This window comes from Natator depressus, chromosome 14 (assembly GCF_965152275.1).
Source record: "Natator depressus isolate rNatDep1 chromosome 14, rNatDep2.hap1, whole genome shotgun sequence".
Classification (NCBI taxonomy): domain Eukaryota; kingdom Metazoa; phylum Chordata; order Testudines; family Cheloniidae; genus Natator; species Natator depressus.
The window spans coordinates 2,758,382-2,775,133 of record NC_134247.1 but is presented as its reverse complement, the minus strand read 5'-3'; the positions used below and the strand labels follow the sequence as shown (position 1 = coordinate 2,775,133).

The 16,752-nt window shown below is 61.9% G+C and overlaps 1 protein-coding gene across 2 annotated transcripts in view; it reads left to right on the top strand.

The window, feature by feature from the left end:
• The window catches only part of AATK (apoptosis associated tyrosine kinase), a 63,709-nt gene that overhangs the window by 29,318 nt on the left and 17,639 nt on the right, over window positions 1-16,752 (top strand). For both annotated transcript variants that reach the window (XM_074972121.1, XM_074972122.1), the window contains exons 2-7: window positions 9,115-9,248; window positions 11,235-11,376; window positions 13,328-13,407; window positions 14,211-14,329; window positions 15,282-15,369; window positions 16,344-16,477. In XM_074972121.1, the coding sequence (XP_074828222.1) occupies window positions 9,115-9,248; window positions 11,235-11,376; window positions 13,328-13,407; window positions 14,211-14,329; window positions 15,282-15,369; window positions 16,344-16,477 (697 nt within the window). The remainder of the gene's footprint in view (window positions 1-9,114; window positions 9,249-11,234; window positions 11,377-13,327; window positions 13,408-14,210; window positions 14,330-15,281; window positions 15,370-16,343; window positions 16,478-16,752) is intronic.

Sequence of the window (16,752 nt, the reverse complement as noted above, 5' to 3'; positions counted from 1 at the left end):
GCCAAAGGAGATGGGCCTGTGTGACAAACTGCCAGTCCTCGTCATGAATGTGTGTGACACAGCGTGCGCAGGAGGAGCCACTCCCGAGTCCCTCCAGTAACCTGCACTTCCACCGGGGCCTGTTAGCCCAGGGGCTGGGTCCTTACTCGGGCCTTGCCGGACCTGCTTGAGACGGGTCAAAATCATCACCCCCATTTTTACAGGTAGGGAAACTGAGGCACGGCGAGCCCAGAGAGGGGCTGTCCATCTTCATTTCTGGAAACTGGCTCATTTAAAGAAATCCGTTTCCTGCCTCTGCCCCTTGAATGATTCTGGCCAAAAGATCCTTGTCCCAGGGGCTCGTGCCGGCTTTGCTGCTCTCCTGTTGTTCTTTGCAGTTAGCCACGTTCTCTCTTGCCAGCCCCGCTCCCCAGGGGATGCGGTGACAGTCACTGTACAGAGTGCTTCCTGTTCACCATGGAAACAAGCTGAGAAGAGAGAGAGAGAGAGAAAGCTCCCCCCAGCCCCTTCCAGATCCAGGCTTTGTCTAGACGAGGGCCCAGTCCCCCACCGGTGGCAGACCGCACGTGACGAGAGACAAGGCGGTTGTAAGCTAGTCCAGTGGCCTGGCCTTGCCTTGGCTAGAGTTTTAGAAGGTGGGGTTAGATGGAGCTAGTTAATGTGCTCTGACAACACACCTTTAAACCCCCGTCAGAGGGAAATAGCCCCGTGGTCAGGATGCTCAGAGGACCCTGTGTAAATTCCCTGCTCTACCACAGACTTCCTGTGCGAGCTTGGGCCACTCACTTAGCCTCGCTGTGCCTCAGTTTCCCTGTTTACAGTGGGGTAATAGGTCTGACCTGATCACAGGGGTGGGTGCCAAAGCCATTAAGAATTGTGCAGTGCCCAGATGCTAGTCTCCAAAAGCCTTTGGCGTCAGAGGTTTCAGACAGAAAAGCGCTGGTTTTGTTCACGCCGACAGTGTCCTTTAAGGTGACACACTGAGTCTGGGGCAGCACCAGGATTAGAACCCAGGAAGCCGAGTTCTCTGCTGCTGTCTGGCCCTCGGCCCCATGGCCTAACCCCTGTCCCAGGTGTGGGTTTTCTGCCCCCGCCCCCCCCCCCATTTTAAACTGTCCCCTCACGTAGCCGAGTGGCGTGGGAGGGAGCTGGGAATTGACCCTCAGCTCCCGCGTTAATGGGGCGGTTTCTGGGCCCTCGCAGCAAAGACTGAAAATAGCCTCGAATTTTCAGCAACGTTGGTGTCGCCGAGCCAGGACTGTGGGGGGAGGTGCTGCCCGCCCAGCTTTCCAACGGCGCTGTGACCGGGGGGGCTGGCACGGCACATGGCGCTCGCTCTGGGAGTGGGTAATCGGCTCCTGGGGGGAGATTCTGCCGGGGGCGTGGGGGGGACGTGTCCAGGTGGCGTCTCCTGCGGGGAGCCCAGGGCGCTGTCTGACGGGTGCGCGTATTGCTCGGGAGAGGGAGGGGGGTGGCGCTGGCCAGAACACAGGCAGAGGTTGCGCCAGCTTCTCTGCCCCACACATGTGGGGGGCCGGCACAGAGCATTGCACTGACTGCGCATGCAGTGGGGTGGCCCGTGGCCTGTATCTGGGGCTGAGAGCCAGAGCCCCTGCACAGTGCGGGGTGGGGGGTGGATAAAATGAGACACAGTCAAACCCCTGCTCTGCCCTCTCCCCCATCAGAGTCCCTGACTTCAGGGCGACTCTTCTGGACGTGCGACGCTGGTGGAGACTCCATGCTGGATGGAGGGAGATGGACCTTAGCTGCGTGTCAGCGCAGCGAGCGACGAGCAGGGGCTGACTTCTGCCCACCTGCCTTTGCTAAGTGTGTCCCGGGAAGGGTTTTGGAGCCAGCTCTGAATCATAGAATCATAGAATATAGAATATCAGGGTTGGAAGGGACCTCAGGAGGTCATCTAGTCCAACCCCCTGCTCAAAGCAGGACTGATCCCCGACTAAATCATCCCAGCCAGGGCTTTGTCAAGCCTGACCTTAAAAACTTCTAGGGAAGGAGATTCCACCACCTCCCGAGGTAACGCATTCCAGTGTTTCACCACCCTCCTAGTGAAAAAGTTTTTCCTAATATCCAACCTAAACCTCCCCCACTGCAACTAGAGACCATTACTCTGTGTTCTGTCACCTGCTACCACTGAGAACAGTCTAAATCCATCCTCTTTGGAACCCCCTTTCAGGTAGTTGAAAGCAGCTATCAAATCCCCCCTCATTCTTCTCTTCCGCAGACTAAAGAATCCCAGTTCCCTCAGCCTCTCCTCATAAGTCGTGTGTTCCAGTCCCCTAATCATTTTTGTTGCCCTCCGCTGGACTCTTTCCAATTTTTCCACATCCTTCTTGTAGTGTGGGGCCCAAAACTGGACACAGTACTCCAGATGAGGCCTCACCAATGTTGAATAGAGGGGAATGATCACGTCCCTCGATCTGCTGGCAGTGCCCCTACTTATAGATCCCAAAATGCCATTGGCCTTCTTGGCAACAAGGGCACACTGTTGACTCATATCCAACTTCTCGTCCACTGTAACCCCTAGGTCCTTTTCTGCAGAATTGCTGCCGAGCCATTCGGTCCCTAGTCTGTAGCGGTGCATTGGATTCTTCCGTCCTAAGTGCAGGACTCTGCACCTGTCCTTGTTGAACCTCATCAGATTTCTTTTGGCCCAATCCTCCAATTTGTCTAGGTCCCTCTGTATCCTATCCCTACCCGCCAGCATATCTACCTCTCCTCCCAGTTTAGTGTCCTCTGCAAACTTGCTGAGGGTGCAATCCACACCATCCTCCAGAACATTTATGAAGATATTGAACAAAACCGGCCCCAGGACCGACCCCTGGGGCACTCCACTTGATACCGGCTGCCAACTACACATGGAGCCATTGATCACTACCCGTTGAGCCCGACAATCTAGCCAGCTTTCTATCCACCTTATAGTCCATTCATCCAGCCCATACTTTTTTAACTTGCTGGCAAGAATACTGTGAGAGACCGTGTCAAAAGCTTTGCTAAAGTCAAGGAGCAACATGTCCACTGCTTTCCCTTCATCCACAGAGCCAGTTATCTCGTCATAGAAGGCAATTAGATTAGTGAGGCATGACTTGCCCTTGGTGAATCCATGGTGACTGTTCCTGATCACTTTCCTCTCCTCTAAGTGCTTCAGAATTGATTCGTTGAGGACCTGCTCCATGATTTTTCCAGGGACTGAGGTGAGGCTGACTGGCCTGAAGTTCCCAGGATCCTCCTCCTTCCCTTTTTTAAAGGTGGGCACTACATTAGCCTTTTTCCAGTCATCCGGGACTTCCCCCGATCGCCATGAGTTTTCAAAGATAATGGCCAATGGCTCTGCAATCACATCCGCCAACTCCTTTAGCACTCTCGGATGCAACGCATCCGGCCCCATGGACTTGTGCTCGTCCAGCTTTTCTAAATAGTCCCGAACCACTTCTTTCTCCACAGAGGGCTGGTCACCTCCTCCCCATGCTGTGCTGCCCAGTGCAGTAGTCTGGGAGCTGACCTAGTTCGTGAAGACAGAGGCAAAAAAAGCATTGAGTACCTTAGCTTTTTCCACATCCTCCGTCACTAGGTTGCCTCCCTCATTCAGTAAGGGGCCCACACTTTCCTTGACTTTCTTCTTGTTGCTAACATACCTGAAGAAACCCTTCTTGTTACTCTTAACATCTCTTGCTAGCTGCAACTCCAGGTGAGATTTGGCCTTCCTGATTTCACTCCTGCAAGCCCGAGCAATATTTTTATACTCATCCCTGGTCATTTGTCCAATCTTCCACTTCTTGTAAGCTTCTTTTTTGTATTTAAGAGCAGCAAGGATTTCACTATTAAGCCAAGCTGGTCGCCTGCCATATTTACTATTCTTTCTACACATTGGGATAGTTTGTCTCTGTAACCTCAATAAGGATTCTTTAAAATACAGCCAGCTCTCCTGGACTCCTTTCCCCCTCATGTTATTCTCCCAGGGGATCCTGCCCATCAGTTCCTGGAGGGAGTCAAAGTCTGCTTTTCTGAAGTCCAGGGTCTGTATTCTGCTGCTCTCCTTTCTTCCTTGTGTTAGGATCCTGAACTCGACCATTTCATGGTCACTGCCTCTCAGGTTCCCATCCACTTTTGCTTCCCCTATTAATTCTTCCCGGTTTGTGAGCAGCAGGTCAAGAAGAGCTCTGCCCCTAGTTGGTTCCTCCAGCACTTGCACCAGGAAATTGTCCCCTACACTTTCCAAAAACTTCCTGGATTGCCTGTGCACCGCTGTATTGCTCTCCCAGCAGATATCAGGGTGATTGAAGTCTCCCATGAGAACCGGGGCCTGCGATCTAGTAACTTCTGTGAGTTGCCGGAAGAAAGCCTCATCCACCTCATCCCCCTGGTCTGGTGGTTTATAGTAGACTCCCACCACGGCATCACCCTTGTTGTTCACACTTCTAAACTTAATCCAGAGACTCTGAGGTTTTTCTGCAGTTTCATACTTGAGCTCTGAGCAGTCATACTGCTCTCTTACATACAGTGCAACTCCCCCACCTTTTCTGGCCTCCCTGTCCTTCCTGAACAGTTTATATCCATCCATGACAGTACTCCAGTCATGTGAGTTATCCCACCAAGTCTCTGTTATTCCAATCACATCCTAATTCCTTGACTGTGCCAGGACTTCCAGTTCTCCCTGCTTGTTTCCCAGGCTTCGTGCATTTGTATATAGGCACTTGAGGTAACCCGCTGATCGCCCCTCTTTCTCAGTATGAGGCAGGAGCCCTCCCCTCTCACGTGCTCCTGCTCGTCCCTCCTCCCGGTATCCCACTTCCCGACTTACCTCAGGGCTTTGGTCTCCTTCTCCCGGTGAACCTAGTTTAAAGCCCTCCTCACTAGGTTAGCCAGCCTGCTTGCGAAGATGCTCTTCCCTCTCTTCGTTAGGTGGAGCCCGTCCTGCCTAGCACTCCTCCTTCTTGGAACACCATCCCATGGTCAAAGAATCCAAAGCCTTCTCTCCGACACCACCTGCGTCTGCTAGAATCCTCTGCTAGAAAGGAGGCTCGGCGGCTGGTGAATCCCTCCCACTGCTGTCCCAGCTGGCAGAGCCTGGTCTGGCTTGGCTGGTGTGTGAGGAGCTGACCCCGAGCCCAGCTCTGCTGATGGGCTCTCCAGAGAGGGAATGGGCAGGGCACCTGGGCTTCTGGTGGGTGAACAGGAACATTGCCGTGAGACGGGCAAGAGGCGGTGCTCCAGTTAGCCTGGGAGCTGTGTCTCCGGTGCCGTGGGTACCACCCCATGATGGGCCATCTCTCCGGTACTGCGGGCACCGCCCCGGGGTGAGTCGTGTTTCCGGTGCCGCGGGTCTCACCCCCTGACGAGCCATCTCTCCGGTACTGCGGGCACCGCCCGGGGTGAGTCGTGTTTCCGGTGCCGCGGGTCTCACCCCCTGACGAGCCATCTCTCCGGTACTGCGGGCACCGCCCGGGGTGAGCCAGGTCTCTGGTGCCATGGGCACCGCCCCGTGGCAAGTCGTGTCTGGTGCCACAGGCACTACCCCACGGTGAGCCATGTCTCTGGTGCTGTGGGCCCTGCTTGTTCCTGGGAGCTCCCCCCAGGCAAAATGACCCAGAAGCCAAAGAGCAAACGGGGCCTGTTGTCTCCCTGCTTTGGCGTGCAGGGTCACTGCGCTCGGTGGTGCAGCAAGCTGGCAGAAAGAGGGGCCCTGCCTCAAGCAGTGTCCAATCCGAGTTAGGAGCCAGTCTCAGCAGCTGTCCTGCTCTGAGATGCCCGTTCCAACCACTCCATCCTGTGGCCATCACTGGCTCGTGCCCAGCGTGGCTAGTGGTTTCTCTCTCTCTAGGTCCATGTGCCTGCAGCCGGGTTCCCCGCACCTCTGTTGGGCTGTCCCAAGGACTAGCACCTTGTGTTTCCCTTGCTGTCATTCCATCCCTCACTGTCCCCCGGCCTATTCATCGCTGCTTTGCATGTACCCCCTACCCCCATGGCCAAGCTCTTTTAGCCTTTCCTCCTCCCCCTCCTCCCTGCAGCTCCCTGGTCACTTTGGTTGCCTTTCTCTCGGCTCCCTGCAGAGCCAGCCTTGTGCCGCTGGGCGCCCTGGGCTGGCGAGGGGCCTGGCTCCTGGAGCCGGCTATCTGGCTGTGGTGTTTTTACGACAGTCGGTGTGGAGCAAGCCGGCTGGCCTCTGAGTCATGGCTGGGCCCCCACAGCAGCTCCTGTGCCTTCCTGCTGCTTCCTCCTGGTATAATTACGCCGTTTGTTCCCGGCGGCTCTGGAGCAGCATAGTAATACTCAGCTGCAGCTCGTCAGGCGGGTGCTGGTGGGGGTTCCTGCGGGAAGCGGCTGAGCTGCTGGCATCGAGGGCGCACAAAGCAAGTTCACAGCTCGGCAACAAAAGCCGCCAATGTTCTCTCCACAGGTGCCCCGTAAACCCTCTGCATGAAGGGCTCTTGTGTCTGCCATTGACTGCTCTCGAGGCCAGCGGGGGCTGGATGGCTCTGCTGGGCTCCCTGCTCGGGGCAGGCTCGCTCGGCGGCTCCTCTCGCTTACCCTGGCCGCAGCAGCGATGCTCTGGGCTCCCTGGGGAGGTGGGGGGTGCATCTGCATGAGCATCACACCCTGCTGCTCCCTGGGCTTTCCTGAAAGGCTCCGAACCTCCTGGGAGAGGCCAGCACGTTGGGCCGGGGGAAGCCCTGGTGACTTGCCTGCAGCAGAGGGGAGACGCGGGGTTGGCCCATTACCGGTACTCACGGTACTTCTCTCTCCTGGTGCTTTACTGCTTGTGGCCAGAGCTGGGTTCCTTCCAAGCCTGGGTCCCCGGCTCCATTTCCCCCTCACCTGGAGGCGCTGGGCTCATCCCCCCCGTCTTCCTGGGGCTGCGGCACCGTCGCAGCCCGCGGGATATTGGTGAGGAGATGCCGTGCTGGGCCAGGCCCCAAGCGATGGGATGGCACCAGGGGTCGGGGATGGGACAGGGCCATCTTCAGTCTTCGTCTGCATGGGGCATGAGAAGGAACTGGGGCCTGCGGAGCCCTTCGCAAGACGGGCACCGGCTTCCTTCCTGTTTGCTGGGGGATGGGAGGTTTTGCAGCTGACCTGCCCCTGAGCGGGTGCCCCAGGCCGGGAGCACAGTGTGCTAGCACCGGGCTTTTCAGCTGGAGGAGCAGCACGTCCGGTGCCCTGCCCGAATTCCTGCCGCAGCTGTGGCGTTCTGCCTGCCTAAAATGCCCCTCGTGCGGTTTGAGTAGAAGGCCGTGTCCTTCTTCTTCCTCCCACCCCGATGTGATGCTGGCAGAACAGAACTGCTGCTGCGGCCAACCCCAGAGGTGGCTGCATCGGTGCCGTCCCCGGGTGGCCCTTGCACCTTCCTGTAGGTTAATCTCTGTTTAGCTGGTAACGTCCACCTCCCCCATCTGGGATTCTGGGAGCGTGCACCAGCGCCCTGGAAAAGGACCTCCCCACGAACAAGACCCGGGTCCAGCCCCACCCTGCAGCCCCCAGACTCGCAGCTCCCCCCACGCCCCTCCCCTCCCCTCCGCTCTACAGCCTCCCAGTGTGTGTGCAAAGCCACTAATTGAGGGCGTAGTAAATCCAAGAGAACCATCCTTGGATCCTTCGCTGAGAGCATCCTGCATGGACCCTACAGAACCTGGGGGCTGCTGGATGAAGTTGACTCTGCAAGTAGAGATTGCGGGGGGTTGGGGGCATGAAGGACCCAGCCCATTTCAGGCCATCTAGGAGAGATTCAGCAAGTGAATGGTGCCAGGAAGCAACCTGGGAGCCCACGTGGGCTGCAGAGACCAGTGCTAGTGGGGCAGGGAGCTGAGGAGCAGCAGGGGCTGCTTCTGCTCCTTGCCTCATCCTCTGAGGAACCGGCCCGTGTTGGAATTGCTTGGCAGGGCTAAAGCAGGATCCCAGAGGAAGGGATGGTGGCTAGAAATCCCCTGGGACAGGCCAGTGTGGCTCCCCGACTGGGTGCAGCGCTGGAGTACCAGCTTACCAAGGGGCGTGGGGGATTCGCCATCACGGACCGTTTGGGGATGTTCTCCTGACAATTCTGCTGTGGGATTGTTTCAGGGCAGGCCTCTCCTAGGAATCTGTGAATTATTGTCATGGCAACAGTGCGGCGCCCAGGTATCTGCTGTGCCTTCCAGTGAGTGCGAGGCCCCGTAGAGGCTGAGACGTGTTTGCGTGTGCAGTGAGGACGCACGTGTACTCGGACATCCTCGGGTGTGCACACGCGTGAGCGGGAACATGCACACAGATACACATGGGTGCACATGCACATTGGCATGGACACAGGTGTGCGTACACAGACCGAGGCTTTAGGAAGCCAGTTAACGGCTTCCTCGGGGGTTGTATAAACGGGCGCGAATAGCAAATCTGCTCTTTCGCTTTGAAAAGTGTCTCCTGCCCCCTGATCGCAGCGCCTGGCGGCCCGGGGTTCAGCTGTTCTTTTTGCTTTCTTTGCAGTGAAACTAATTCTGACCGGTTCAGTTGTTCTCTCTAAGTCTTTTCCAAATGGGCGTCTCTGTGGTTAGCAGGCGACAGGGCCCCAGGCCGGTGCCCCCTGGGCCAGGGGATCGGCCCTAGAGCAATTGGCCTGCGGCTACCTGTCTGTGGTGCAGCAGTGCCCCCCTGTGGGCAGTGGGCGCAATGCAGCATCTCCCCTCTTCCCTGCTCCCTCCTGGGCTGCATTCGGGGTACTCTGCTAAGCCTCGAGCCCTGGCCTTCAGCTCCTGTTCACGGCCACCGTGGGCCACTGGCTGTGCTGGGGCTGCCCTCCGGGGCCAGCTCGGGAGCCAAGGGGGTGTCGTGTACATCCAGGGGCACAGCAGCTGGGTCGGGAGGCCTAGGCTGGGACTGTTTTTTGCCTCCTCACACAGTGTGTCCATGGACCCTTCCCGTCAGAGGTGGCTCAACCCCTGCTCGGTCCACACTGGGGTCAGTGCTGCGGGGCTCCCAGCCCTGCCCCGGACTCTCACCCTGGCCAGGCTCCCTGACGCAGCTCCCTGGTATTGTCCCCTCTCTGTCTTGCCTCTGTCCCCCAAGGGAGACACTCTGCATTTGTCACCTGCCCCCCTAATCTCTCCTCCCCCCATGTTTGTCTCCCTGCAGACGGCACCCCCCTTAGCGAGCTCTCCTGGTCCTCGTCACTCGCCGTGGTGGCGCTTTCCTTCTCTGGTCTCTTTACCTTCATCTTCCTCATGTTGGCCTGTCTGTGCTGCAAGAAGGGAGACATTGGCTTCAAAGTGAGTGCTCCAAAGAGGGGGTCCCAGCCGGGCTCGGGGTGGGGGAGGGGATTAGGGGAAGGGGTCCCAGCCTGGCTTGTGGGGGAGGAATGTGGGAAGAGGGGACCAGCCTGGCTCGGGTGGGGGATGAGGGGAAGGGGTCCCAGCCTGGTTTGGGGGGGGGGAATGTGGGAAGAGGAGACCAGCCTGGCTTGGGCGGGGAATGAGGGGAAGGGGTCCCAGCCTGGCTTGGGGCGGGGGGAATGTGGGAAGAGGAGACCAGCCTGGCTCGGGGGGGGGATGAGGGGAAGGGGTCCCAGCCTGGTTTCGGGGGGGGAATGTGGGAAGAGGGGACCAGCCTGGTGTGGGCGGGGGATGAGGGGAAGGGGTCCCAGCCTGGCTCGGGGAGTGGGGGGGGGGGATGTGGGAAGAGGAGACCAGCCTGGCTTGGGCGGGGGATGAGGGGAAGAGGTCCCAGCCTGGCTTGGGGGCAGGCGGGGAATGCGGGAAGAGGAGACCAGCCTGGCTCGGGGCGGGATGAGGCGAAGGGGTCCCAGCCTGGCTGGGGAGGGGGATGAGGGGAAGGGGTCCCAGCCTGGCTCAGGGGGTGGAGTGGATGAGGGGAAGGGGTCCCAGCCTGGCTAGAGGGGATGAGGGGAGAGGGGACCAGCCAGCGATGTGGCTGTGGGTGCAGGTGGTCTGGTGCCTCGTTAACTCCTGATCATGGCGTGTGTGCCTGGGCCCGCGGAGACTTGGGGCCCTTCTCCTTGGCTCACGCGAACAGCGTGTTCCTGTCCCAGGGAGCTGGGCCGGGCCTGGGCAGCTCAGCACCACGCACCGGCTGTGCCTGGCTCCGGCTGCGTCGCTCTCTGGCCAGGCCTCTGCCCTGGAAATGCCCCCGGTGCCCTGTTGGGTGGGAGGGCCGTGCCCTCCCCGCAGAGAATGTGCCCGAGTAACAGGTTTCTCTGTTCGCTGGGATTTTTGTGGAGGCTCGCGGCGCCCGAGCGGAGAAGCCGGCTGGCGTGGGGTGGGGGACGTATTGCGATGCGGGCTGGACCATCCTGCAGAGCATGCAAAGGAAAAATGGGGCGGCTCAGCCCCGCCACGCTGCCTATATAGGAGTGGGGAGAGGGTTTGCGTCCAGCCCGGACGCTGCCCCGTGGCCCAGCAAGTCCAGCCAGGGAGGAGCCCCGAGCGTGGCACAGCAGCGAGCCCCTGGCACCATGAGGCTGGTGGCAGCTGGGGCGGGCCGGGGCAGGGGAGATGCTCGCCGTGTCCTGTCTGATCACAGAGGCAGCCGTCAGGCCCGAAGGGCTGTCTGGGGCACACAGCCAGGTAAAGGGAGAGTGCTCGTGGGCCGCAGGCCTCTGGAGAGGGGTGAGAGAGACGTGGGGCGGGCGGAGCCTTGGGGGGCTGGAGTCTCTCCCAGCCCCACCTGGGGCTGCCTGGCCCTTAGCTCACGCTGCAGCAGCTCATGCGTGCTGGGGTGATGGGCGATCTGGCCCCAGAGAATGTGGGGGGAGGCAGCTGAGATCGCGCCCTGGCGGGGGGATGCTCTCCACTCGCTGAGCAGGGGCGCTTGCTGACGGGGCTCGCAGTGAGCTCAGCTGCGTGGCACCCGGGCCATGGCTCTGCATCAGACACAGGGCTGCCTGGGGAGCAGGGGAGCGGGCCCGGCTTAGCCGACGCTCTGCGTGGGCGCAATAGAAACCGGTTGGCTGGGCAGCCCCCAAGGCGCGCCAGGTGCTGTACAGACATGCGAGGGGCCCAGGAGGAGCCCACAGCCTGACAGACCTGCTGGGCGTGGGGTGTGAGGAAAGGAAGAGGAGCGTGTGAGGCAGGGCATGCTGGGCTCCTCACGTCTCTACTCTCCTGCCAGCTCCGTGGCGTGCTGAAGGGGGCAGGGAAGCTGTGTGTGTGTGTGTGGGGGGGTATGTGGGCGTGCTCAGCTCTGTGCCCACATCTGCCTCTCCTGACCCTCTGCCCTCTGCTTTGTGCCCGGGCCAGGAATTTGAGAATGCTGAGGGAGAAGATTACGTGACCGAGTTCTCGGTGCAGGGTTCCCCAGCCACACAGAATGGCCCCGAGGTTTACATCCTGCCCCTCACCGAGGTGTCGCTCCCCATGGCCAAGCAGCCAGGGCGCTCAGGTAAGGTGTGTGGTGGGGCAGGGCGGGGGTGGGCGGCTGCAATTCCTGAGTGGATTGCAGCTTCAAATCCTGCTGCTCCCTGGGAGCCTTCGTGGCGTTGCCCTGCCAGGACAGTGCTCCCCGTCCTGCTCAAGGAGCGGGGCCGCAGCCGCCTGGGGGTCTGGCCGGTGCCCGCCGTGATCGCAGCTGCCATGTACACAGCATGGGCACCTGTGTAAGGTGGGGACGGAGCCGTCTCTGTGCTGGGGCAGGGAGGCAGAGACACTGTGACTGCACGGCCAGCAGCCCCTTCCCATGGCTGGCTCCGAGGCCTCTCCCTGGAGTCGCTGGGCGGTGACTTTTCCCTGCGCCCCCCAGTTCTTTGGTGGGTGGGTGGAGAGTCCAACAACTGCCTGCAGCCCCCACCAGGGGAGCAGAGCTGGCTGGGGCTTACTGGCGGCTGTCCTGCCCCCGAGCCGCTGGCACGCAGAGTGTTACCTGGCCATTGTAGAGGGCGCTCTTGGCCCCTGCCTTCCTGCCTTGTGGGGGATCCCGGGGTCCTGGCCCGTGATACTGGTGCCCTGGCCCGTGGCTCAGTGGCACCACCGGGTGGACACACCTGGGATAAAGGGTTGCTTTTGTGGGGGAAGCTCTCCCTACGGGGGCGCAGGGATCACACATGCCCAGACACATGACCAGGAGGTGCTGGTCTTGGCCCATTAGTAGGAGGGGCAGCCGGCCCCAGCGGCCCCGTCTCCTAGCCTGCAGCCCCCTCTGACCAGCCTCCCCCAGGCCTTCTCTCCAGCGCCAGTGCCAGGGAGCAGCCCGGGTTGACCAGCCCTGGTGCTGAGGGGCCTGGGAGTAGCGCTCTGGGCTGGGCAGGTTGGGGGAGGGAAGGCCTCTGCCACAGCCCTGCACTGGCTGGAGGGGGAGCTCGGATCCTGGGCAGGCAGGTCACACTGGGCTCCTGTCCTGGCACAGGCCCCTGGAGACATAGGCGCTCTCTGAGTTCATCCCACGGCCCCAAATTCCTTCCCTGGTGCTGCCCCCCTGGCCGTGGCAAACAGGCCTGTGAGTGGGAGAGGAATTCTGAGCTCGCCGGGCGGGGCGAGGAGCCAACAAACGCTGCCCCAGAGACACCGCCCTCACCCCCCTGCCCCTCTCTTCTGCTGTGCCGGGCGCTGCCCCAGCTGATCTCACTGGGGCTTGGACAATGGCCCCAGTGTCTGGCGTGGCCAGAGCTGTGCAGGGCAGCGCGATGCTGCCCAACAATGGGCCCATTGCTGCCCTCCGTGGGGCTGGAATGCTGGGATTCTGTCGGGGGGGAGGGAGGGAGCGAGCGCCGGGCAGGGCTGGGCAGGAGGAGTGGGGGGGGCTAAATGCCAGATGCCCCACAGCTGCTAGCTGGGTGGTTGGACTGGGATGCAGGGCTCCGGCTCGCTCTGACTTCACCCCCCATTCCCTGTCCGGCTGTGGGTTCCTGGGGGAGGAGGGGCAGCCCTCCACCTACTGCCACCTTGGGGAGAGCTCAGCGGGAAAGGGCTGTTCTGCTGGGGCAGACGGCTCCCAGCCCATGGTGGGGAATGCCAGCGGGGAGCGGCTCCTAGAGATGAAGGGGCCACGCCTGACACCTGCTGCCCTCCCGGGGGCGCTGGCCGACTCCCCTGGTGTGCAGCTCCGCCCGGTGCCGCATCGCAGGGTGTGAGGGGCTGGAGCTTCCCACGGTACCTGCTGCGCCAGGGACAATGCTGCCAGGCCGTGCCTGAGCCCGCACCGCTGCCAGCCGGAGCCCAGGAGGCAGCGCCGCAGGGCCGATGGATGACCGCCAGGAGGCTGCACGGGGCCTGGCGCCGAACGGCAGGAGGGGGCGAGCTGGGCACGGCTGGGAGACGCGGGTAACCTGGCAGGCAGGCCGGCTGGGCGGGCCACCGGGAGCGCTGATGCCCAGCTAGCTTGATGTGCTCTCTTACAGTGCAGCTGCTCAAGTCTACGGATCTGGGTCGGCACACCCTCCTCTACCTGAAGGAGATTGGGCACGGCTGGTTTGGGAAGGTGAGCACGTCCCTTTCTTGGGTGGGCTGTCTGGGGGGGGGCGGGCTGTGCCCAGGAAGGGCTCCCCGAGGGACACCAGCCCAGGCCGGGATTCGCCCCGGCAGTGGGGTTCTGGAGCTGCATGGGGGGTGGGCCCCAGAGCCCGTGTGGGGCTGTGTCTGAGCACCAGCTGCTCCATCCCCTGGCTCCCCAGCTGCGCGTGAGCATTTGGGACCCGCTGTGGCTTTGGAGTCCTTGCCCAGACTGTCCCGCAGGAAGCCTTGGAGACTGGGGAAGGGGAGACTGGGGAGGTGGGTGCCGGTCTCGGGAGGGGAAGGTGCTCCTGCAGGGAGAGAGGCGCCCATCTCTGGGGAAGGGGGTGTGCCAGGGGGAGGATGTGGGGATGCAGGAACAGGGAGGGGTGTGAGGCAGTGATGGGGTAGGAAAGGGTGGGGCGGAGGGGACAAGTATGCCCCACAGAGGGGGAAGCGGGTTCAGCAACAAGGACAGGGCGTGGACATGGATGCAGAGAGGGGACATGGGGGTGGGGAGGGGACATACTGCAGGGCATGGTGCCATGGGCTCAGGGCAGGGACATGGGCACAGGGACGTGAGAGCAGGACAGGGACGTGCCATGGGGTGCAGGGACATGAGGGCAGGACAGGGACGTGCCGTGGGGCGCAGGACGGGGGGCGCAGGACGGGGATGTGCCGCGGGGTGCAGGACAGGACGTGCCAAGGGGCGCAGGGACGTGGGCCCAGGATGGGGACCTGCCGCGAGGCGCAGGACAGGGGTGCAGGGCTGACATGCGCTGCTGTCCCTAGGTGTTCCTGGGGGAGGTGAACTCGGGGCTCAGCAGCAGCCAGGTGGTGGTGAAGGAGCTGAAGGTGAGCGCCAGCGTGCAGGACCAGATGCAGTTCCTGGAGGAAGCCCAGCCATACAGGTAGGCCCTGGGGTTGCTGCTGACAGCATAGTGCCCGCTCTGGCCCCGGTGTCTCTGCCACGCAAGGAAAGGGCTCCCAGGGGTGCAGAGCCGCTAGCAGGCAGGCTCCCCTCCGTGGCTGAGAGAGGCCCTTTCCCAGCCTGGCCGTCTCTGAGCCACCATCTGAGGGTGGCTGCCGTCTGGGCCTGTCCTGGTCTCCGGGCTCTGCTCACGGGCAGCACGTTGGGTTGGGGTCTAGATCAGAGCAAACTGGTCCCATCCCAAACCATCGCACGAATCAGCCCCAGTCTGTGTCTACTTCCTGGGAGGAAACTCCGGGGGGCTGGGTAGGACCGAGGGGTGGCTGAGCTGGGCAGGAGTCCAGGCCTGGACTAATCCGCAGGGCTGCAGGTTGGGATGCAGGGGCACTGACAGGGAAGTGTGTCTGTGAGGGCAGGGGGGAGCTGGCCTGCAGTAGCTGGGGGGCTGGGGGTTGGGACTGAGGAGCATTGATAGATCTGGGGGTGGGGGGATCTGGCCTACAGTAGCTGCGAGGCCGCGGGTTGGTATTGAGGGGCATTGACCGATCTGGGGGGGCTGGGGTTGGAGTAGCAGGCAACTTTACACTGAGAGATGAACAAACACCCTATTGTTGTGGGTCCTGTCGGGGCGGCTGGCACTTCCCGGTACCCATTTGTTCTCTGCCCAGACAGGCCTGGCGTGGGGTCGGGTCACAGAGAGCTCCTTGCCGCCCCCAGTGACGCATTGTACGGGCTGTGTGACAAGGAGAAAGCTCTCTGAAAAGGTTTCTCTCTGCTAGCCCAGCCCCAGGCTCCCCGCACACAGCTCTGCCGGTGCCCCTCCAGCCCGACCTGCAGCCCCTGCCTGCCCCAGGCCAGAGATGACAGGGAAGTTGCCTCAACCCTGCTTCCCTGGTTTGCAGTCTCCGTTCCTCTCTCCCCTCCCTGCACAGGGTTCTCCAGCACACGAACCTGCTGCAGTGCCTGGCCCAGTGCGCCGAGGTGACGCCCTACCTGCTGGTCATGGAGTTCTGCCCGCTGGTACGTCGCCTGCTTTAAAACCCTCCTCCCTCTTTGGGCCGGGTGCCCCCTGGGCTCTCCCTGCTTTCCCCGGCTGGGGCTGGCACCCTGCGGGTTCCCCCAGGCCCAGCTGCTGCTGCAAACACTCAGCGGCAAACACTGTGTCCAGAGCAGGTTATTTCCGGCCCCGCTTGAGCGCGCTGGGTCCCCCTCGCTCCCCAGCGTTGGTGAATCTCAGCTCCCCACAGCTTTGGGGCTGGCTCGTTTCCTCTGCTGAGCCACAGGTTAAAGCGAGGGGGATGCCAGGAGGGGTGGGGGCGCTTGCCCCTCGTTTGGTAGCAGGGTTAGTGAGGCTCCAGGGAGCGAGAACATGGCTGGGGTCTCCGCGGAGCCCTTCGCGCCGGCTCACAGCCGCGGCGGATCCCTGCAGGCAGCACAAGGCCCAGGCTGTTAATGAGGGTCCGAGAGGCCCCCAGGTAGCGTCCGGCGCTGGCAGGCTCCCCAAGCGGCTGGGGCGATGCGGTTCACGCCGGGGAGCTGGGATTGCAGCGGAGTGGTGGATCTGCCTGCATGGGGCAGCCCCAGCCTTGCTGGGTTTTCCAGACCCGAGCCCCATGTGGGGAGAGAGCCCATGGGGGGTGTTGGTCGGCATCTGCCCCCTGTGCCACGTCCCACCCTGCAGGCGGGTGTTTGGAGGTGGCCTAGGCATTGCCTGTGGCTCGTGGGCAGGGGACTGGGGAGGTTTATTCCCTGCCCCCCCCCACACACACACAAACCCGTCCAGCTCTTCCCCTGCCCTGACGCCCCCTCACTCCCCTGACGCACTCAGCGCCGCTCGCGGCTGCTCCCCCCCTTTGTGATGGTGTGTGGGGCCCCCGGGGTCTCCCTGGGGCAGGGCGGCGCGGGGCCGCAGAGCGGGGAGGGGCTCAGAGCCCCTGACGCTGGCCGGCCGGGCCATGGCTCAGGGACGGTGACGGCTGCTGCTCCCGTGACAGGGCGACCTGAAGGGCTACCTGCGGAGCTGCCAGGTGGCCGACTCCATGGCCCCCGACCCCCTCACCCTGCAGAGGATGGCTTGCGAAGTGGCATGCGGCGTCCTGCACCTGCACAAGAACCATTACGTGCACAGGTGAGGCTGGGCCGCTGCGGGAGGGGGCACCACAGACACTCCCCTGCCCTACCCGCTGGGCCCTGAGCATCGCCCGCCCCGCCCCCCATGGCTCCAGACACCGTCAGCTCCCTGCGGATGTGCCCCCTGGGACGGGGAGCTGGGGGAGAGCTCCACACTGGGTGGGGAGGGGCACCAGGGCTTGGGGGGGCAGCAGGGGCTGGAAAGGCCTTGTAACTTCCCCCGTACCCTATGCAGCCTCAGTCGACCACCTCCCCGTCAGCGAGGCTCAGGGG